General features: G+C 42.6%; 1 protein-coding gene across 1 annotated transcript; it reads right to left on the reverse strand.

Moving 5' to 3' along the window:
- Positions 1 to 7,853: 7,853 nt before the first annotated feature.
- Positions 7,854 to 23,900, reverse strand: MPHOSPH10 (M-phase phosphoprotein 10). Its single transcript, XM_006213137.4, has 11 exons — positions 23,693 to 23,900; positions 22,084 to 22,765; positions 21,299 to 21,444; positions 20,451 to 20,619; positions 18,234 to 18,375; positions 17,319 to 17,386; positions 16,196 to 16,333; positions 11,314 to 11,424; positions 9,654 to 9,761; positions 8,426 to 8,656; positions 7,854 to 8,043 (listed from the first exon to the last, which is right to left on the reverse strand). Exons 1-11 carry the CDS (start codon positions 23,779 to 23,781, stop codon positions 7,894 to 7,896), a joined length of 2,034 nt encoding a protein of 677 aa, XP_006213199.2. The 5' UTR covers positions 23,782 to 23,900; the 3' UTR covers positions 7,854 to 7,893.
- Between the last annotated feature and the right edge of the window lie 24 nt (positions 23,901 to 23,924).

Consider the following 23,924-nt stretch of genomic DNA (forward strand, 5'->3'; position numbering starts at 1 on the left):
GGCCCGAGTGATCGATCGCCCATTCCCTCCCGCCTGCCCTCGCGGGAGACTCCAGCACTTCATGCTCTTCGCACGTGGAGAGGCGGACGCTCCCGGGAGGTGGACAGGATGCGGGTCGGGGAGCATTGGGGTCCAGCAAGGCGGCCCTTGGGAGACTACACAGGCGTGGACTCTACTTAGGAGAGAGAAGGACGACTCAGCGACTCTGGGCTTCCCCCAAGACACGCTGTTCGCTGACTGATGGCAGCAGATGCAGGTGACTTCAAGAGCAAAGAGGAAAGGGGGTGGGAAGGGATAAATTGGGAATTCGAGATTTGCAGATTCTAACCACTGTATATAAAACAGGTAAACAACAAGATTCTGTATAGCACAGGGAACTATATTCAATATCTTGTAGTCACCTATAATGAAAAAGAATATGAAAAGGAATATATGTACATATATGTATGACTGAAACATTATGCTGTACACCAGAAATTGACACACATTGTAAACTGACTATACTTCAGTTAACATTTTTTTTAGAAAAGCAAAGGAATAAGAAAATGTAGTCAGGTAATCATGGGGCCGTGAGTTTGGTTATTTCTTACTTTTGTTTCTAATGTAGTTTGAGTTTTTGTAATAGAGTTTGTTTTATTTGTTTTAATAGTTTAATTTAATATAGCGAGGTTGTGATTTTAAATAATGACTATGTCTAACAAAAGAAAAATGACTGCCCTTGGGCACGGATACCAGCTGGTTCCAGCATCCCTGTGAGTGACCCAGATGGAAGTTTTCTCAGCACAAGGGCACCTGTCTGTGGTCCTTTACCACTGCCTGCAGGAGTGGCCAGTGTGGAGCCAGCTGGCGCTCTCTGAAGCCGCTGGAAAGCCATAAAGCCCCCACTTCAGGGCTTTCTGTGTGCCTTGAGCCAACTGGAACCCTTAACCTCCACTCCCCGCTACAGGACCCTCCGCATATCTGCCTTTCTGCAAGATAAAAACATCTTCCCTTGATGTGCGTGCGTTTACCCTAACAAAACTAACTGTTCCCCAGGAATCTGCACATCCTGCCTGTATCAGAGTTGTAAATCCCATTACTCAGAAAAGCCCCTGACAGATCTTACAACCAATCAGGTACCTGTGCACTAATTAATCATGCAGCCCCCTACCCTTTGTGTGTGCACAGCCCCCTCCCCAAATAACAGACCCTGCATGTTCCCCTCAGTGCTCACACAGGCACCTCTCATCTGTGTGGCCTGCTGTTGCCTGTAGCAGCATATCTGTTAAACTTACCCTTTATTCTTAACTCCTCCTGGTCTTTGGTAAATTCTTTTACTGCCCACGCACTGGCCTGCCATGTGTCCCCCAAAAGCCAGCCCTGCATGATACTCCATAAATATGTCTTGAATGAATGCTTGAATAAATGAGCAAACCAGAGAGAAAAAGGACATGAACAGGAAATTCATCAACAAATATGTATTGAGTGCCTATCTGGTACCAGGAAATGTCCTCGGTGCTGAAGACATGGCCGTGGACAGGATGAGGAATAGGGGGAAAATCCTGCCTCCATGCAGAATACATTCTGATGGAGCAAGACAGAGAAAAAACAAATATACATAAATTATGTAGAAAGATTAAAAGACAAGAACTGATAAAATAAAATTCGTATTTTTGGCAAGATGAGAAAAATATTAACATACAATTTTTCTTTTGCCCATTTGGCTACCCTCCCCGCCTTTAGTGTGCGTCGTTCATCTGCATTAACCTGACCTCTTTAGGAGAGAACATTCCTTCTTATCTCATCAACGGCCACCACTCCTTAGGAGATAAACTTCTTCATCTTGTAAGGGACCATGGTGACTCACGACCCACTACTCACTTTGTATGGGCAGCTCTGCACTGTGTAAACTGTCAATTCTTGTGTAAAATGCCTTATAATGTGCAGTGCTGTCTCAAAAACGTATGTAACTGTGGTTTGACCTTTAAAGGCAGAACAGTTCTCGGAGCTTTCTGAGAGGCTGTTCCTGGTTAAAATCCTCCATTTGGCTCAAATAAAATTTTCTCTTTCTTTCTTAGATTGACTGATTAATTTTTTCATTGACAGTACTTTGAAGGGAAATAAGGCAGAAACATCATGGTGGGGTCAGGGAGGGGGATTACAGTTTGAAAGAGTGGTCAGGAAAGATCTCACTGAGAAGGTAACATCTGAGCCAACTCAAAGGAGGACAGGCAGTAGGTATCCCAGAGAAGAGGACTCTGGGCAGAAGAAACAGCCTCGGGGAGTGTAACAGGGAGTAGAAACTTGCCTTGCAAGTCTAGGGAGACCCTGAGGGCCAGGAAGACTGGAGCAGAAGTGGAGAGAAGTAACAAAGGGCAGGTCTTGGTGGGCAGTGGTAACAATCTCTTTCTGTAAAGGGCCGGGGAGTAAATATCTTGGGCTCTGTGGGCCGAAGATCTTGGGTCACGCTCTGCACTGTGCACTGTGAAAGCAACCACAGGCAGTGCGTACCAAATGGGTGTGGCTGTGTGGATGAAACTTTATTTACAAATAGAGTCAGCTGACCAGCTCTGGCCTCTGGCTACAGTCTGCTGGCACCTGATATTGAGGCCTTGCATGTCATTATATGGATTTTAGTATCTGCTTGGAGTGTGTTCAGCATAGACATGGTGGGGTGGGGTAGGCAGTGTAAATAGAAGGCCAGTGAAGTAATCTAAAGATCATGACGCCTGGGGTCTGAGTATGAGCACTGTAGCTGATAAAAAGTGGTCAGATTCTCGATGTATTTAGGAGGTATAACTGTTAAGTAGATAAGTGGGGGCACCCGGCAGATAAGGTGGAGGAGAGGGAGGGTGTTCTGGAAGATGGTGATATGCCCGCCTTCAGCATAAAGGGGCTTTACTTCCTCTAAATGAGTGCCAACTAGAAACTGGTGAGAACCCATCAGCCGCAACTGCGAGGTAATGACAAGGACTTCACCAAACATGACCTAATGTTCATTGTAATATAATCAGCACTGCAGTTTAGGCATCCCCTGGGTTTTTCTGTGTGCATCATGGGTAAGGACCTGTGCAAAAGGGGACGCATGACTAAGCACTCTAGGGACAAGAGCCGTCAATCAATCAAGAGACCACCTCTAAGCAAGGGCATAAGAGAAGGGGCAAGCAAAGACCATTACTACCCTCCCCTGGACCAGCCCACCGCCTGTTCTTGGAGGTGTATGTTCTCTTTGCTAAATAAATCATTTAAAATCTTTCACGACGCAATGCTTCATCTCTCATCTGAATTCTTATCTTTCAGGTACGACAAGAACCTATAAGGGATATGTGAGGATGGGGTGTCGGATGCAGGTAGAAGGGAAGTAAGATGGGGACTGAGAGCAGCCACAGACCCAGCAACTTGGAGGGCGTTGGAACCTGACAAGGGTAGTGGTGGACTGATTGCAGAGGGTTCAAGGAAAATGGGGAGATAGGAATTGGAGATAATGGGGGGACCCACTCAGAACCCCAGCATTGGTGTGAAGGTTATTTTAAGCTGAAGACATTTGGGATTTGACAGGTGCAGAAAGAAGCCTTCTCAGGGTTTCCCTGACCTGCCTAAAGGCAGAAACTCTTGGGAAATGAGGCTGCCATTCACTCCCTCCTAGGGCAGCTTTATTACCAGGAAGGAGAACAAGAGTAAACCTCCTATAAATTCTCTCTCCACGGGAATTTTAAGGCTGTGGAGAAGATGGAAGGACCCCACACATCTGAACTTGCAGCCATTATCACAAACATTCTTATCTCCCATTGGTTCCTCTAGAAACCCATCTGCTTTTCCCAAACAACATTTTCTACCCCTTCTTTCCCCTGCTAAGTTAGGTATATAAATCTCTAACCTTTTTTTAAAGCATGATATGAGCAAAATTTTTATTAGTGAAGTTAAAAAAATAGTGGAAGATAGTACACTCCGGAGAATTGGGAGCGGGCCAACCCAAGAGAGGAGAAACGGCCTACAAATCTCTAACTTTAACCATTTACCAAGCTACTTCTTCTGTAAACTACAATGTGTATACCAACAATGTCTCCTGTTGACCTGTCTTTTGTCAGTTTAATTCACAGGCCCCTAAGTACTAAACATAAGAGGGTGGAGGAAAAGTTTTTCCTCTCCAACAACAGAAAGTACAGACGACTCTTTCAAGAGCTTTTGTATTGAAGGAGAGCTGAGAGGAAGGGTAGAATAAAAGGGGGCTGTTTATTTAAAGTGAAAAATAAAAGTTTATATGCTGAGAGAAACGATCAGGTAGAGTGAACATCTTAGGAAGCAGGAGACAGAAAGGAGACTTGCTGGAGGAATGATCTTAGGTAGATGCGGGGATGGAATACAGTTCACAGGTGAAGGGGGTGGCCTTCATTAAGAGCTCACCCATTGGAACAGGAGGTGAGGCAGAGTTTGGGCACCAGTGCTGGTAGATGGGCAGATTCAGAGGTGGGAACGTGAGGCAGTCTTCTGATGGCTTCTGTTTTTTCAGTGAACAGGAAGCTAAGTCATCTACTGACAGTCAAGATGGAGCAGCGTGTGCAGAGATTTTAGGAAAGGGGAAAAACTAAAAAGTGGTCATCCATCCAGGAGAGTGGGAGAGTGAAGGAGCAAAGTAAAGAGAGAATGACTGTCAGCAGGACCGAGGACCTGCCTGAAGTGAGGGACCAGGAACTGAAACAAGATCCAGCAACAGAGTTGCATGTGGGTCTCCAATTGCGTTTAGCCAGGCAGGTGCAGACAGGGAGAAGGGACACAGGTAGATTTGATCACAGTCGGGGTTTTTGGCCAAGCAAGTAGGAAGAAGCAAGAGGAAAACAAGGGAGTGGAGTGGTAATGCAAATAAATAAATGGCAGCTAAGGATGGAGGGTCAACATGCATGCGATGGTGGATAAGGGACAGTGAATAGAACGTTAAGATCAGCAGACCGGATGTCCCTGCTGGGTTAAAGGATCACTCAAGTGGGACTTGAGGGGGAGGGAGCCAGTGGGATAGGAGGTGACGTTCGGAGAGTGGGATGATTGGAATAAGATAGCGGAGGGGGTGCAGTTATGGGAGATGACAATAAACTACTGCTGTAAGATCACACACGTCTGGCTGAAATGTGGCTCAGAGCAAGCTCCCTGAACAGTCAGGAAGTCGAGAAGCCAGTGCAGGCGAAGGATCAGGCACATGTCCATTGAAACCATTGAGAAGACAGGACTAGTTTAGAGACTGACTGTGCACAGAGCTGAAAATCCTCCAGGAAGCAAAAGAGGTGGTGGTGGGCTGGGAGGACAGGGAGGGTGACTGATAGATGACTAACAAAAGGGAGGTCAGGATGTGACCCAGTGACTTGAGATTCAAAAACGGGAGTGGAGGTGGGTAGGGTATAGCTCAGTGGTAGAATGTGTGCTTAGTACTCATGGGGTCCTGGGGTCAATCCCCAGTGCCTCTCTTAAAATAAGTAAATAAACCTAATTACCTCCCCTCTCCAAAAAAAACAAAAAAACAAAACAAAACAAAGATGGGAGTAGAGGAGTTTGGGGAGGCAGAGGGAAAGAGAGGTCTGGAAGTGCAGTGAGAAGCAAGGACACCTAATCTGTCCACTTCCAGGCCAAGTGAAGGCTGGGGAGAAAAGCAAAACAGAAAACCATTTGAAAAAGCTGCCTGAAGAAGCTGTGTCCTTAAATTTCATAATATACAAGCAGCTCATGCAAGTCAGTAATTTAAAAAAACAAACAATCCAATCCAAAAACGAGAAGACCTACACTAATATTTCTGCAAAGAAGACATCCAGATGGTCAACATGCAAAGAGGCTCAACATCACTAATTATCAGAGAAATACAAATAAAAACCACAGTGAAGTGCCACCTCACACCCGTCAGAATGGCCATCATTAAAGTCTACAAATATTAAATGATGGAAAGGGTGTGGCGAAGAGGGAACCCTCCTACACTGTGGGTGGTGCAGCCACTATGGAGAACAGTATGCAAGTTCCGTAAGAAACTAAACAGACTTACCATTATCACTACTAGTATCAACAGCAGCAGTGAGCACACCTAGTACCTGGATCTTTGCTTCAAAATACCATTTTCCACCCAGAGGAGCCAGGGCTCCTTGGAAAGATGGTTAAATCCAGGGAAAGTACAGGATAAAGCCCGGGACTTTTTGTAGCACCACAAAGTAAGGAATTGCTCAAAGAATGATGGGACTACTCAGCCATAAAAAAGAATAAATTAATGCCATTTGCAGCAACATGGACGGAACTGGAGATTGTCATTCTAAGTGAAGTAAGCCAGAAAGAGAAAGAAAAATACCATGATATCGCTCATATGTGGAATCTAAAAAAAAAAAAAAAAAAAAAAAAAAGACACAAATGAACTTATTTACAAAACAGAAACAGATTCATAGACACAGAAAACAAACCTACAGTTACCAAAGGAAAAGGGAGGGAGGGGTAAATTGGGAGTTTGAGATTAACATACACACACTACTATCTACAAAGCAGATAACAAGCCCCTACTGTACAGCACAGGGAACTATAGTCAATACCTTGAAATGGCCTATAATGAAAAAGAGTAGGAAAAGTATATATCTATGTATGTAAAAATGAATCACTACGCTGTACACCAGAAACTAACACACTGTAAACTGACTATACTTCAAAAAATAAAGAAAAAAAGAAAATCCACATAAAAATAAAAAAATGATGGGGACACACCAGGACTCAGGAATCAGCTTGAAGGGTCTTCCACTGTACAAGTCAGGAACAACTGGAGAATCAAGTGACAAGAAAGGATAATAAGGCATTAAATAATGTAAAAGTCTGTCCATACTGATCTAAACAGATGAGAAGGGAGAGTTCTTCCTTGCAGTAGAATGTCAGTTAACAGAGAAGAAATGATGGAGACAGATCATCCAGGGACACTGAAACTTGTGACTGAAAGTCTGCTGAGGAATAAGGTATTTATAGTGTCAAAGTACCGCCATCACAAATTACTTACTTTTAAAAAGGAAAAGTAACTTTGTGCTGGGGAAAGCTGACATCACTTTAACAAACTATTAATTTTCCTCACCGGCTTCACTGGGACCAACTGGTATCCTGGAATTCCATTTATGAGATTATTACCAAAGACACATCACTGCTACGGTTTTCCCGCCAAAACTGAATAACCTGAATCTAATCGTGAGAAAACAGACAAATCCAATTTTGAGGGACATTCTACAAAATGGCTGGCCTGTACACTAGAAAAATGTTACAGTCAGCAATGACGAAGGCTCAGGAACTGTCCCAGATTACTGGACGCTGGAGACATGACGGCCAAGTGTTATGAGTGGTCCTGGCATGACCCTGCCCCAGGGAAAAGAGCTATAAAGCGCGTTATTGGGACAACTGACAAATCTGAACATGCACTGTGGACTGGATGCCCAGTGGCCACGGAAGACTCTCGGCCTTCCTAGCGGTGTCCGTCTCCTCTCACATCCATCAGCCCCCTCCTCCATGCACCTGACCATGGATGAGCCTCTGCTCAGGTGACATGAGGTCATTTCGCAGGGGGGAGGATGGAAGGCACATGTGTGAAAACCCCACTGTTTTGTGGAAGGATGGCAGGGCAGGGGCAGAAGAAAACCGAGGCCCCTTGAAGAAAAGTGAGGACCTCTCAGGAGACAGCCAGTGGTGATGGGGTTCTCAGGCTGCAGGCAGCTCCCCCTGGCCGGTGGTGGGGGGTCCTGCTACACCCCCAGGGAAAGGCTCTTGCAGGACAGCTGGGAGTCTGCCTTCCCACACCCTGCTATTTGCAAGTATCTGCCGTGCATGCAGAGAAAAGCTCTCAAAAAGTTCTTATTATAAAACACAACAAAGACAGAATGTAACCTTAAGCACTCATATTTACATTATGTTCAAAATATATTACAGCTTTAATTTATGCACAGAAACATCCTGCTTCTTCTTTGCTTTCTTTTCTGTTTTCTTTGCATCACTGATTTGCATTTTCACTTGATCTTGTAATTGAGAAAAGAACGCTTGCGATGACTTCAAGGCTTTGTCTTTCCCTTCATCCTGCAGTGAAAAATAATACAAGTTCGTGCCAGAAAATGAGCCAACAGGTAGGGGGTAAAAAACCCAAGTGATCACAGCGGTGTATAAAAATGCATAAATACGAGAAAGAACTAGGCAAAACTATGAAGAATTACACCTGCCAGTGCAGAGGTACTTTCTACCTTCTTCGCTGCTCCCATGTCTTATAAGCACAAGAAAACCTGCGGTCAGGCCCCAGGTGACCATGAGGACCTGCACTAGAGACCCAGCCAGTCGCCAGAGGCCTCTCCTCTCCCTCTGCCGGCAGGCGGCCAAGGCTGGCCGGGTCCCCCCAGTCTCTCAAGGCCACCTAAAGCTGTCCCCGGCCTGAGCCCCCTCAGCAGCGCCCCTCCTCCGCCCGTACCTTTAACAGCGAAGCTCTGCCCGTCTTGGTCAGCTGCTTTAACTTCTCGGAAGCTACTGCTTTGGTCCATTTCCCTGCTTGATCTGGGTTGCTCTTTTCCACGAGTCTTCTCCGCTTTTCTTTCTCCTTTATTTTCATATGCTTGCGATATTTCTTTTTCCGCCTTTCTCGTTTCTTGTCCGTAGATGTTTTCTCAGCTGCTGTTTTTATATCTCCGGCTTTATTTTTCTCCTATTAAAAAAAACCCCGCTAATATACTCGTTCATCTAACCTAACAGCTCAGGAAATTAGAAGAAAAGCAATTCCACAGCACATGGCCAGTGTGTTGTGCATCCACAGTCCCGTGGGGAGCGCAGGGCAGCCCTCAGCTGTGTTCTCTGGAGCTTTGGTCACTCAGCACCTTAAGACCTGGGATACATTCTTTGACAGAACAGACCCTTAAAGTGATTGTTGGGCCCCCAAGTCCCTTCGCCAAGGCAGCCTGGAGAACTGGGGCATCGGGCTGCCCCTCCCAGAGAAGCCAGCCCCCTGCGGCACTCAGACACTGGCACGGGCTCCGAGGACACGACTGAGGCCGCCCAGCTCCAAGCTGCTGACCGCAGGGTTCCCGGAGGTGGCACAGGCTCTGAAGAGGTGGGTGTGGGTGGAGCAAAGCAAACGAGGATCAAAAAGAGGGCTGCGCTGCCAGGCTGCCGGGAAGACGATGCCCTGGCAGAAACCATCACTACTGTATTACAGCTTTAATCATGGGGCCTGAGCCCCAGTCTCTCTCAGCAGGGGCTGCCTGCATATATCCAACTTCTTCCAACATCCAATGCTCTATTCTAGACCATGATTCCATTACTGAGAAGCATTAAATGGATAAAATAAAAGAGGGAAAGGTGATATGAAAGGATTCCTAACTATACGCAGTTTGTTTTAAACCTAACATCTAATGAACCTAAAACTTCGAATATCCAAATTGAATGATAACAAGATGCTGATGCTGGATATTTACAATGAGCCTTTATAATACTTCTCATACCTGTACCTCCTGACAATACCTGATTGTAGAAGAGTCGTATTTGAATATTATACAGTACTATTAATTTGCTTATACTTGGAAGCTGCAGAGCTACGTTAGAATAAAAACTACAAGCTCTAGGAAAATGACACCACATGGAGCTCTGACTATAAACAAGTAACCTGCAAAGAGATGTTTAATGTGTCCCTAGCCCTGGCTTCTTACCTTGACCTCTTCGGGGGCCAGGAGAGTCGCGTCGCTCACACTCACGGGGGCCACTTCCTCCATGGTAATGGCTGGCAGGTTGGACACAACTTTAATCTCTGGGACAGGCTGCAGAAGAGACGGTACATGCAACAGGAAGTCAGAGGTAGTCCTGACCTAAGATATTTAAGTTGTGAATCTGATCATTTAAAGTGCAACAGATGAATACTTCATGGAGATCATTTAAAACATGAGGTGGGTGGACAGCAGGAGTGTGACGCTAACAGGAAGGACGGCGGTGATGCCGGACGGCACAGGGCGCCTGAGGGTGTTAGGGTCTTCTCCATCTCTCCACCACAGCGACAGCACTTCTTCCTACACTTTTGCGTGACATTTCTGCCACGTTCTGACACCAGTCCCTTCATCCGTCACTAAGCCATGTATGTGTAGGTGTACATTCTCCAACAATCCTATCCACCGTTTAACAGAATTCATTGGCTCCTGTAAATGTTACCCTGTCTTTGGTTATGGGAAAAAAGTTAACTATAAGAAATACATGGAAAAAGAAGCCAGGAAAAATGCTTCTTGGAATGTGCACATTCCATCAACTAAAAACAGATTTTTATAAATAGAACTACAAATGATATCGAACTGTTTTGAAACAATATTGAAGTAAATGAAACCTATATATTATAAAAAGGAGGATGGGAGAGGGTCTAGCTCAGTGGTAGAGCACATGCTGAGAATGCATGAGGTCCTCGGTTCAATCCCCAGTGCCTCTGTTAAAAAATAAATAAATAAATAAAAATCTAATTACCTCCCCCCCAAAACAAAAGACAACAATGAAAACTTTTTAAAAGGAGGAAAGGATGCAACACTAACTGAAGGGCCATTTGTTTTTTGTTTAGTTTTTTGTTGTGGTTTTTTTCTTTTTCTTTTTTTTTTTGCAACAACGGCCCAAGAAATTCAGAAAATTGTAACAGGTTTCATACCCATCCTGGAAATAAAAGGACAATGGTAATTACTTCCCAAACACTTACACTTGTGTTCTGCATATCTAAGTCTTGCTCACCTCTTTACAGGGCACCAGGGGCCACCGTGGAGGGAAGGAGGAAGCATGGGATAGAGCACAGGTCCGAAGCAGACTGAGACTGAAACCCACAAGAGAGGGGCCCTGTCCCAAAGCACATCACTGCCCACCTCACATGCTCACTTCCCTTCTCACAGTCCTGTCTGTGCTCCCTTAACTAGGCAGGTATGTTCCCCATCTGCGAGATGGAAAAAGTATCACGTGCCTTGGCATTCTGTGGACCAAGGGTTCATGCACGTGGAGGACCTACTGTGACAAGTAGCAGGCACTCAGTAAACGCCAGGTGTGGTCACCACACATGCGCCCAAGCCCATCCCACAATACAAATGCAACCAAAGACTGAACCAGGAAACTGGGAGAGAGGGCGGGAATGAAGAGCCCCATGGCTAAGGCAGAGGGTCTGGCAGGGACCCTCCAGGGATCAGGGTCAGCAGGACGGAGCCCTCTTCATGGGAGGCCCTGCCTGAGATTTCCTGAAATTCCTGCAGGTTTGTACTCCAAAACTAGATAAAGAGCTAGTCTCATAAAAGCTCAAAGAGGAATTCAGATCACATCTGCGCTGTCTAGCCGCCAAAACGCTAATGCACTCACCGGCTTAGGGATGAAGTGGAAGTTTGAGAGGGCATCCAACTTTAAGAAGAGGGAATCCATCATCTTCTGAATTTCCACATGCTCAGGGTTTTCTTCTTCCTCTGTTTTTTGCTTAGGAAACAAGTTCAACACCATCAGGAGCTTAGTGCACATCACAGGACAGAGCACTAACAGCCGGTCAGAATATTTCCAGTTTCTCAGCAGCAAGGCCTCCGCTCCAAAGAAACATTCCAAGGCAAGTCTGAAGTTATCAACACCAGGACAGTGCTGGGCCCCCCAAAGAAACGTGGTGTGTACCTCAGAAGCTGTTGCAACCATGGCCTCTAACATTCAGACCTTACAATTTAATTCCCTTGATGTTTACTTCTGTCAAGAACTGAACCATTCTCACTAGGATGGCTCTTAAAAAAAAGAAAACAAAGGTGCAGGGGAGGGAACAGCTCAGTTGTAGAGCACATGCTTAACATGCATGAGGTCCCAGATTCAATCACCAGTACCTTCATTAAGAAAAAAAATTAAATTTATTGTCATTACATGCAGGTAACAAGATACTATATATAGAAAACCCTAAAGGCACAATGCAAAAACTACAAGAGCTGTAAAAGAATTTGGCAAGGTAGCAGGATACAAAATTAACATACAGAAATCAGCTGCATTTCTTTACACTAACAATGAAATATCAGAAAAGGAAAATAAAGAAACAATCCCCTTAAAAATTGCATCCAAAAAAATAAAATATGTAGGATTAAATACGACGAATGAAGTGAAAGACTTATTTATGTGTGGAGAACTACAGAACACTGACCAAGGAAATTAAAGATGACTTAAAGAAATGGAAAGATATTCCATGTTCTTGGTTTGGAAGAATTAACGTTATTAAAAGGGCCATACTATCCAAAGCAATCTACAGATTTAATGCAGTCCCTAGCAAATTAGCCAGGACATTTTTCACAGAACTAGAACAAATAACCCTAAAACTTAAATGGAGTCACAAAAGACCCAGAATTGCCAAAGCGTTACTGAAGAAAAAGAAGGAAGCTGGAGGAATAACCCTCCCAAACTTCAGACAATAGTATAGAGCTACAGTAATCAAAATGCGTGGTATTGATGCAAAAACAGACACATGGGTCAATGGAACAGAATAGAGAGCCCAGAAATGAACCCACAAACTTTTGGTCAATTAAACTTTGACAAAGGAGGCAAGAACATACAATGGATTAAGGACAGTCTCTTTAGCAAATAGTGTTGGGATAACTGGACAGCTGCATGTAAATCAATGAAGCTAGACTGCTCCCTCACACCATACACAAAAATAAACTCAAAATGGCTTGAAGACTTAAACGTAAGACAAGACATTATAAACATCTTAGATGAAACCACAGGCAAAACATTCTCTGGTATAAAATCTTACCAATGTTCTCCTAGGGCACTCTACCCAGGCAATAAAAACAAAAGCAAAAATAAACAAGTGGGACCTAAACTTATAAGCTTCTGCACAGCAAAGGAAATCATAAGCAAAACAAAAAGACAATCTACACAATGGGAGAAAATATTTGCAACAGATGAGACTGACAAGGGCTTAATTTCCAGAATATATAAGCAGCTCATACAACTTAGTAACCAAAAAACAAACAACCGAATCCAAAAATAGGCAGGAGACCTAAACAAGAAATTCTCCAATGAAGACATACAAATGGCCAATAGGCACATGAAAAAAGCTCAATTATCACTAATTATCAGAGAAATGCAAACCAAAACTACAATGAGGTATCACCTCACACCAGACACAATGGCCATCATTGAAAAGTCTACAAACGATAAATGCTGGAGAGGGTGTGGAGAAAAGGGAACCCTCCTACACTGCTGGTGGGAATGTAGTTTGGTGCAGCCATTATGGAAAACAGTACAGAGATTCCTCAAAAGACTAAGAATAGACTTAACATACGATCCAGCAATCCCACTCCTGGGCATATATCCAGAGAGAACCTTAATTCAAAAAGATACACGCACTCCAATGTTCATAGAAGCACTATTTACAATAGCCAAGACATGGAAGCAACCTAAATATCCACTGACAGATGACTGGATAAAGAAGCTGTGGTATATTTATACAATGGAACACTACTCAGCCATAAAAAAACAAATAATGCCATTTGCAGCAACATGCATGGCCCTGGAGAATGTCATTCTGAGTGAAATAAGCCAGGAAGAGAAAGAAAAATACCATATGAGATTGCTCATATGTGGAATCTAAAAAAAAAAAACAGAAACAGACTCAGAAATAGAAAACAAACTTATGGTTATCAGAAGGGAAAGGGGGTGGGAAGGGATAAATTTGGAGTTTGAGATTTGTAGATACTAACATATATAAAATAAACAAGTTCATACAGTATAGCACAGGGAACTATATTCAACATCTTGTAGTAACTGAACCATAAAAAAGAATATGAAAATGCATATATGTTCGTGTATGACTGAAGCTTTATGCTGTACACCAGAAATTGACCCAATATTGTAAACTGACTATATTTCAATAAAAATATACATACATAAAAAATAATTAAAATAAATAAACAAATCTAATTACCCACCCACCCCCCAAAACAAGAAAACAAAGTAACAAGTGTTGGCAAGAACGTGGAAGAAGCCCTCGTGCACTGCTGGTGGGAACGTCAAATGGCGTCGTGACGGTGAATTACCCTATGACCTAGCAATTCCACTCCTGGCTGCATACCCAAGAGAATTAAAACAGGTGTGCCAGCAAATACACACACAGGCATGTCCACAGTCGCACTATTCAAGAGAGGTAGAAACAGCCCAATCCCTCGTCAACCAGTGACTGGATCAGACAATTGTGGCATATCGTTTATCTACAAAAAAGTACTGACATGACACAATCGTGAAACATTAAGTTAAATCAAAGAAGCTGGACACAAGGGGTCACACATTGTATGACTCAGATTACATGAAACATCTAAAATAAGTAAATCTACCAAGACAGAATGCAGACTGGTGCTTGTCTGGGGCTGGGGCAACTGAGGAACGGGGAGTAACAGCTTAGTGGGCATAGGGCTTTATTCTGGGGTGACAAATTATTTTTTTCAATTGAAGTATAGGCAGTTTACAATACTGTGTCGATTTCTCGTGTACAGAATCATGTTTCAGCCATACACCTACATATATTTATTCCTTGAAGGCGTTTTAGAACTAGATGAAGGTAGTGGGTACATGACAGCATGACTGCCTTCTTTAAAATGGATAATTTATTATGTGAATCTCAAATCAACTAAAAAAAAAAGCACAACTAAGGAGTTACTGTAGATTTTGTAAAATTATCCAAATATCCATTTGGATTGCAGAAACTTTTTTTTTTTTTGCAGAAACTTTCTTGTCCCTTTTATTTATATGTAATTTGTTAAAGATCTTTTTCTGATTAAATGACATCGAAAAAAAAAATTGGCAGCAGTTGATTCTACTATGAAAAGGTAAATTTCATACTTTCCTTTCCCCACGCCCAAAATGCTATCCTGAGAGGCCAAAACTTTTTATTCGTTTGCTTGTTTATTAACCCATGAAATACAACCACGGATACCACCCCCAACTGGGAAGCAACCAGCTTTTTACTGTGCTAACGCTAATGCCAGAGATGTCTCCGGGGCTGTCTTTCCAGTGTCCACCATCAGTGCCCACCTTCCAGCCATGTCCAAGCACACGTTACTGCTTTTTACTATTTAAACTGAACACACACTTCAAAATCCTAAACATGTCCTTTCACTTCAATCCAGGTTACATCCTTGAAATCATACCTCTGACATACAGCATCTTCATGGTACACATCACATACATACAACTAGGGGTAAAGGTTCCCCATTTGGTTTTTACCCCTCATGATTACCAATACTTTCTGTATTTACTGAATCTCCTCAGAGGAGCCAGATTTTCAAGAAGCGCCGACTGACACTGTACCCATTTCCCTTAACCACCTCCTTGGGTTGCAGAGCAGCCGGGAAGAATTTCAATTCAAATCTTTCCCCTTCTCCAGCTTCACTAGTGGCATCTGATGGTTTGCTGTTGCTGTCTAAGTAGCTTTAAGTAACAAAATCTGGTAGGAATAGTAAACACTTTTGCAGAAGGAAAATGCCACCTCATCCCCAAGCACAGACTGACCATATTCCCAACAATTCAAATGGGAAGGAGTAATTCAGTTATTATATTGGGAATGTATTATCTTTAGAAATACGACTGTCCTATTTGACCAGGAATATTTTTATAATCTAAGTAAAAAGAAATAAAAACCAAAAACTCACCAGACCTAAACATCTGAAGGGATTCACAAATAACCTTATAAAATGTATCAATGACTAATAAAGTATGAATGAGAAGTGATCTTAAAACTGTAGCATTCCTGGGGGGAGGGTACAGCTCGGCGGTAGACCACATGCTTAGTATGTACGAGGCCCTGGCTTCACACCCCAGTACCTCCTCTAAAACAAATAAATAAATAAACCCAATTACCTTCTCCCTACCAAAATAAAGAAAAATAAAAATGAAAGTGATATTTTAAAAAAAAACTCTCAAAAGCTCAACAATAAAAAAACAAGTAAAAGAAAAACAAATCTGTAGCACGACTATAATAATGGCTGGAAAGTTAATAATTAGCAGTGAGAGAATCAGGTGACCAGTGAGTCACCGCAAGACAAACTCCCCCGCCTTCGCCCATTCAGTGGGAACAGGGGAGCCACTCGGTCTCACACCTGAACAAGGTGACCGCAAAGCTGCAGACCTGCACTGCATGCATGTCCACCAGCAGGAAGAGCCTGCAGGGGTGGCTCTCCGCTCCTCTTCCTTTAAGGACGATGCTTTGCCTTGGTGGCTTCCTTACCTGGTTGAGTCTGATGTATTCCTGTTCATAGATTTCAGCAAGGCTCAGCTTACTCTTCTCGTGGTCTAGCGTTATACGCTTTTTATATTCAAAGGCATCCTCTTTAGGTTTTTCCTTGCGTACGACATCATCCCAAGCCTGAAACACGAAAGGCACACGTGGAACTTAGGTCAACCAACAAAATCTGTCACTTCCTTCTAGGCTCACTTAGGGATCTTCCTCTGGAATACTGATGATCACTCCAGAGTAAGCCAACTATGGCAAAAAGGCAGTAGTTTTCAACGTCTGTAATGACTATTCAAGTCACAGTAAGTACTATGCAAAGCAAAGAGGGCGTTACTCAAGTATCCGTTTTTGGTTTAAATGTATCTTTCTCCTGCTTACCAACTTTAATTCCACAATTGCCCATCGTGGTTTGCTAACAGTCAAGACTCCAGACAAGTGTGCTTCATTTCAAATTTAAACAGTCTCTGCATATAGTACCCATCCTTAAAACCCTTCCTGTTTTAAGGAAACATACACGTTATGAAGCCATCTCTTGGTGTACACGTCATATACCTAAGTTTTACTCTAAGTTTACAAAATAAGATCAATTCTTAAACAAAACGTCTTTGCTAGGTTTTAAACACTTGACAAATAGACCCTTCATGAGTCACACCAGATACTGTGTCTAGACCAGGAGTCCTGGGTGTGACCCTGTCAGGTCAGACACCAGTCACCACACCCACCATCCCTCAACTGCTTCACTCATACCACTCAAAAGATCAGCAAGGCTGGCGGTGGGCAGGGAGGGCAATGGCTCTAGCTACCCCATTGTCCGCAGGCATGACACCTGTCTTTCTGGGGCACTAGCAAAGGGCAGAGCTTCATACAACAAAAGCCGAGGTACCTCTGCTGTAGACTTATGGCTTTTAAGTGGAGAACTGATAGGAGCAGATAATCTGTGAAGACAGTGTTATTCCTACTCCCAAAATACTCTTACACACTTCTAAAAATTTCAGTGAATTTTGAATCAAATTGTTTTTAATGGAGGTACTGCGGATTGAACCCAGGACCTTGTGCGTACTAAGCATATGCTCTACCACTTAGCTGTACCCTCCCCTTACATTTCTTTCTTACTGACCTGATCTTTTATCCTCTGCTTAATGATATCTTCCAGTTGCAGAGTGGTTTCCTCTGTGATCACAGGTGCTAAAGAAAACAGAACACGTGCTTAGTGGGTAGATATGAACCAGACCAGCGGTTCTTGAAGGGTGGTCCTAGAACCAACTGCAGCACTACCACCTGAAAACCAGCTAGAAATGTGAATTCTTGGACCCAAACCCACCTCCCAAATCAGAAATGGGGAGGGACAACTGTGTGCGTTTTAACTCCTTCTCTGATGCTCCCTCCAGTCTGAGAACCACAGAACTATGGAGTACATACGGTAGTTAAGCGCCTACATTTCTAACCCACACACCTGGGGACGTGCCCCCTATTCCCATTCTCTAGCACTAAACAACATGGAAATTCACTCTGATTTCACGGGTACAAGACAGAATTCAGCAAGATGACCAGGGCTCCTGGCTGGTGTCCCATTTAATCAGTGGACAATGACAGCAGGCACTGGAAACAGATCACTAGCAGAAATTCGACAGTGGACTACACATCTTTAGCAGACTAGTCATTCTTGGGTGGGTAAACAAGATTGTGGCTGGAGAGACTGTCTGAGTTCTTCAAAGCAAGTAAAAGTACTTGGGACTAAAGCGCTATGGTGTTGGCAACTCACTTTCAAATGACTCACGGAAAAAAAAATGCACACACAGTCACAAGGCACACATAGGGGAGACAATGCAAATATGGCAAAACCCTAACAACCGGTGAATCCAGCAGAATGGCGTATGTTATGTCCGCCGTACAATTTTTTAGAACTTTTCTCTGTTCACAAGCTTCTAAAATAAAAAGTTGGGGGAAAAGAAGTATTACTTCAAGTCTAGGAAAACTGCAGAAGCAGTGAGCGCGCAGGCACGGGAGCCCGGTGGCGGGCAGGGGCACGCACCCATGCGGACCGCGTGGTCAAAGTGCAGCGTCTCTTCCAGGAGGCTGTTCTCCGGTCGCTTCTGTGCTGTCACTTCTCCTTGAAGTTGCCAGGGCTTTTTTTCCAACAACTCTTTTTCCAAAGATGCAATTTTTTCATTCATCTAAGGAGACAAAAACAGTTATGACCCATTTAGGAGACGTAATTAGAATCACAGTTGAGTAAAAGCAACTAATCTTTTCTAACAGTGGGAGAGCAAGAAACTGTTCCTCAATACAGTTGTTTTGTCCTTGCCTTCTTTTAATTATTCCAACAGTGACCTCCCATTCCAGCCCCCTGATGTGGGGCAAGGAGCTGCAGACCTCTCATCCTCACTGATTTGAAATGCCATGTTTATAATTTAGTAAATTCTCCCAGCAGCACTTGGGTAGATTTCTGGGCTCCGTTCTAGTCAAATGACCTATTTATTCACAAGCCACTATCAATTTTAGTTATTAGAGCATTCCAAGACTAATGTGTGTGTTTTTGTTTTGGTGGCAGATGTAATTAGGTTTCTATTTATCTTTAATGGAAGTACTGAGGATTGCACCCAGGACCTCGTGCATGCTAGGCACCTGCTCTACCACTGAGCTACCCCCACAAGACTACTGTTTTATTAAGACATTAGTACTGATGGACCTTGACCCAGCCGACTCCACACCCACAGTCCAAATCATCTCTAACTTCTAAAAAGGCAGCACCTATAATGACTTCATGGTGTATAAAATGCCAGCCTTTTTGGGTGAACCTTACTGAATTCTCTTATTTTTCCTAATAGCTTTTCATTTTGTCTCCAGGGTTTTTCTAGTGTCCTCTGCAAACATTGTTAACAGTTCAGTTTTTCTAACCTCTTTATTGTTTTCTTCTGTAGCTGCCCTGGGCAAATAACACTTCTACAAGAACGTAAAGTGCTAGTGGTAACAGCAATAGTGCTAGTGGTAATAGTCTTATTCTTGATTTCAAAGGGACGTTTCTAGAATTTTACCATTAAGCAGGGTGCCACCTTTTGGCTATAGACAGGTGTGTTTGTATTTCCCTAGAAGTGAAAAAAATTAGGAACAGGAACTAAATTTTATCAAATGTCTTTTTTTTTTTTTAACATATATGGATATGACCATATGGTTTTTCTCCTTAACCCATTACAGTAAGTGGTAAATTCCTATTCCTGAATCAGGAGGGCGAGTCCCACCTGGTTGTGGTGGCAGTATTCTTTCATTGCGCTATTTTGAATTTTTGCATCACTGTTCATAAATGAGGCCGTGTATGTTTGAATGTCATCTTTCTCAGATTTAGGTTCTCATAATAGCTTTACAAGAAAAAAGTTTGGAAGCTTTACTCTTCATCTGTAGGAACTGGTCAAACAGCATTAAATTATCTACTTAAAGACTTAATATGATTCCTCAGTAAAATTAAACCAAGTGCTTTTCTTCCCTTTTTTAGCGGGACTGTGGGAAGCAAAGCACATTAACTCAAGGACAAATTTCTTATTGTCTTATACTTTTTTTTTCCTTGAGACTCTCTTTTGGCAACAACCTGACAGTCATGGATTTAACTTAGATGGCCTTCTCTTTAATAATTCTTCTGACATCCCTAGTATGTTTGTTTGCCTGTTCTCACTTCCTACTGTGTGACAGAATTTTAAGACAGTTAAATGATAAAGCCAAATGATAGGAGCCAGATTGTATCTATCATTTTCAAATAACATTTCATTTGTCTGAAATTTTGTCACAAGGAAATAATTTTTATCAATCTTGGAAGATGTGTCTGAGATGGTACCAATTAAAATTCAGGTTACATGGCACTTGCAAAAGCCACCTGCAGAGCTCCTTAAAGAGACAGGCCTTAAGAGCAGGTGAGACAGTTACCAGGAGAGGCTCAAAGGACAGCTAATTAGGGAGGACATGCCTCAGGTGTAAAGACAGCAGGGCCAGAGGAAAAAAAACACATTTTACACAGGAGTTCCAAATTGAGAGCCACAGGCTGGAAAATGCAGCATTGATTTCTGCAAATTAGCTGCTTTTCACATGGTTACCCCCAGACAGTGTCCTACTGAGAGTAGCAGCAAGATTTTTTTTTTAAAGAAAAATTAAGTGTTCAATCAAACCCCCCCAAAACCCAACCCCCACAAAAACTAAAACAGTGTAGGTTAGTAGTCTGAGTTACGTTAAGCACATAAAAAATTCCTTAATTCCTAATTACCTTTTCCTGTCTTTTTTCAAAAGAGGATTTGACTTCGTCAGAATCTTTCTGTACATTTAAGGTATCTGTATCTTCAGTTTCCTCATCATCTGGTAGAGCAAAGGTCACTCTTTTCAAGGTTTCTCTGTGTTTACCATTCTCACTTTCTTCAAGGTCATCATCTTCATCCCTGTAAGACCAAAAACACTTATGAAAGGAAATATACCACTTTTCATTAGAAAAACAAAAAGAAACAAACTTTCTAGTAATTAAAGTTCTTCTTTTGTATCTTTACTAAAATTAAATATTCAGAACTACTTTTTTTTTAATTTATAATTTTTAAAGCTTTTTTGGGGGAGCTCTATTTATTTTGATGGAGGTACTGGGAATTGAATCCAAGACCTTGTGCATGCTAAACACCTGCTCTACCACTGAGCTATACCCATTCCCCTAAATACTCAGAACATCTAAAGCCATTCAGTTATCAAGGAACAGAAGGGATGATTTAGGTGAAATGGAACAAACTGTCCAACATATAGAAAACAAATTATTCATCCACCTACAACACAAACTTATTGCACAAAAAATAACAATAGCGTATTCTTATTGGCACAAAAACCACACTAGAGTTCCTTGTAATAAAGGCTGGCTTGCTATTGACAGTGATGTTTATCTCTATTAGCTGATCACTAATGTCCCTTTAAATTCAGAGACTTTTTTCTGGCTAACTTCACACTACCCAATCTTAGGGAATCTACTGTCGATCCAAGAGAATCCAACTTCTTAGGACAAACGTATTTGACAACTATGAGCGCACATCTATGACTGGGCAACTCCAGCTTACAGTATAAAGGATTCAAAATACTCACACGTCAGAAATGCTATCTTCTTCTTCGGCAATTTCCTCCTCTTCATTTGAACCCAGCTCATCATCATGAACACTTGCTGCATCTTCATCACTTTCAACTGGATCAAAGAAATCTTTGTATTTCAGGTTTCTGGAACTTTTACCTGACTAAAACAAAAATACTTTAAAACCTTTCATCAAGGATAGGAAAATATGGGGTTGGGGTGGGTATAGATCAGTGGTACAGGGCATGCTTAGCATGCATGAGGTCCTGGGTTCAATCCTCAGTACCTCCATTAAAAAAAAAAGGATAGAAAAATGCAATAAATCGTGCATAACTGTGTACACATACTATACAGGGGAAACTGGCAACTAATAACACTACCATAAACCTGTAAGAACTATTGGACCACAACAACTGAATGGAAGTATAGATTCATTTATAACTGAGAAGACAGAGCACAATATTCTTATCTCTAAATCTTCTAACTACAATTCTTTCCAAAATAAAGTATATGAATGCCTTCCTTTCACTCATATTTTTAGTGCTTGGTGAAAATATGCGTTTGAGGGAAAATCCTGAATCTCTCAAACATGCAACTATAGTTCTTAAGCTACAAAACGAGTGTTTTGTGATAAGGAATGATGGCTTTGGTTTAATTCTTCCAGTCAATTTCTTTCAACTGATCTAAATATTTCACTCATACCCTGCTGAGTTTTGAAGTATTTTAAATCTCTTCTCGAAACACAGAACATCTAATTTGAGGAAGCAGAAAGTGCTCTTTCTGTCCTCTCCCAAAACTTTACCTTAAGATTCTGACTTCCAAACAGTCCTTCCCCTTCATCAGAATCAACATCTTCAAAAAAATCAATCTCCTCCTCCTCTTCTTTTTGTTCCTCTTCCTTTTCCATGTTTTCTAAAAAGGTCTCCATTTCAGATAGTTTGAAGAATTTATCGTCTACTTCGGACTTCTTGGTTGCTTTCCTGGGCACTTTGGTTTGCACCTTGCTCTGCTGCTCCAATTTGCTGATATCAAAGTCCAGATCAGAATCCTCGTCACTGAAATCTGGGCTTTTCCTCAAATCCAATTTGCTGGAGTTTTTAGCTCTTTCGATCCCTCCAGGATCACCACCACTCAGGTATGACACTTCCTCTTCCTCCTCCTCCTCCTCCTCCACATCTTGTCCCAGGTCCTCCTGGCCGCCAGCCTCCATTGCTGAGACAGCATCCTCACACTCCTGCTCTTCACTCTCTGCGAGAAGACTGAGGTCTTCATCTTCAATGGTTTCACTAACTGCATTCTCGAAGTACTGTAAGATTGGTTCATTTTGCAATTCTAGTTGCTGCCAAATCTGCTCATCATCAAAATTATGTATCATCAGTTTTCGTAAAGGACTTCCATGTTTCCTGTCATTTTCTAGGATTTTATTAAAGTCATAAAGTACTTTCGTTAAAGAAGTAAAGTTTGATGCCAGTTCATCTTGAATGCTATTAAGGGGGCAGGGAGAAGGAGTTAAATTAGACTTATAATTATAGGTAATAATTTCCCAGCACTCAGAATTAAAAGAAAAAGCCCAACTCTTGTGCAAAATTAAATTTTTAAAAAAACTTAAGCATGGCTAATTTACAATATTAGTGTCAGGTGTACAGCACAGTGATTATTTTTACTGATTATACTCCATTGAAAGCTATTACAAGATTTTAAACTGACTATACTTCAATTAAAAAAAAATAAGGAGGAGGATATAGCTCAAGTGGTAGAGCACATGCTTAGCATTCATGAGGTCTTGGGTTCAATCCCCAGTACCTCCTCTAAGAATAGATAAACCTAATTACTTTCCCCTACCAAAACAAACAAAAAACCCCAAACCCCAAATAAATTGTCTTTTTAATAAAATAATTACAGACTCACCGCATCTCTTGTGTAACATGTCCAAAATATACTGTTGGTTCTGTTTACTCTCTGTATCCTGCCCTCCCTGAGATCCTCTCCCAATGTTCCACCATCTGCCTTCTAGATCACAGTAAATGGCACCTCTGTCTTTCCAGTCCTTGAGACATATAACTAAGCTACTTCCTGGATGTCTTCCTTTTTCTCTGTTCTACATCTAGTTCCTTTGCAAGTCCTGTCAGTTCTGTCTCCAAACTATACTCTAAATTTGACTACTTCTCCCTGTATCTTGCTCCGATCACAGCACAGTTCTTCATCCTTTGGATGGCCAGAATAACGTCCCAATCAGCTTTTAACAATCTAAAAAATTTTGGTAGGCCAGAGGATCGTAAACTCTCTCAAATTTGAGGAAAAGAGATCTCTCTTTGTTTTACCTGTCTCCTACTCCAGAGTTGCCGAAGGCCTGCAACCCGCGCCCACGTGAGCCCTCGGCCACACTCAGACCCCCGGCTCCGCGCACTTACGTGAGGAAGCGCTCCGGCCGCTCGGTTGCTTTACCAACGTCCCTCAGGCACCGCTCCAAGGTCCGTCGACGCCAGACCCGCGGGGCCATGGCAGACTGCAACTCGGGATACCGCGCCGCATGCAAAGGAACAGGGCCTCCCGGAAACCGCGCTGCAAAACGCACCCGGCGCCACTGCAGGCCGAAGGCTGAGGTTCCGCGGCGCACGAGTTCCGGGCCCACCCCGAGCCAGA

The sequence above is a fragment of the Vicugna pacos genome, chromosome 27 (genome assembly GCF_048564905.1).
Source record: "Vicugna pacos chromosome 27, VicPac4, whole genome shotgun sequence".
NCBI classification, from domain to species: Eukaryota; Metazoa; Chordata; class Mammalia; order Artiodactyla; family Camelidae; genus Vicugna; species Vicugna pacos.

What these genes read in the sequence shown, in the direction of transcription:
- MPHOSPH10 (XM_006213137.4), bottom strand. Translation starts at nt 23,781, where the DNA reads ATGGCCCCGCGGGTCTGGCGTCGACGGACCTTGGAGCGGTGCCTGAGG. An exon ending in TTGGAAGTCAGAATCTTAAG is followed by an intron (nt 21,445 to 22,083) that starts GTAAAGTTTTGG and finishes TTTTTGTTTTAG; the next exon opens with TCAGGTAAAAGTTCCAGAAA. An exon ending in TGACCACGCGGTCCGCATGG is followed by an intron (nt 17,387 to 18,233) that starts GTGCGTGCCCCT and finishes TGTTTTCTTTAG; the next exon opens with CACCTGTGATCACAGAGGAA.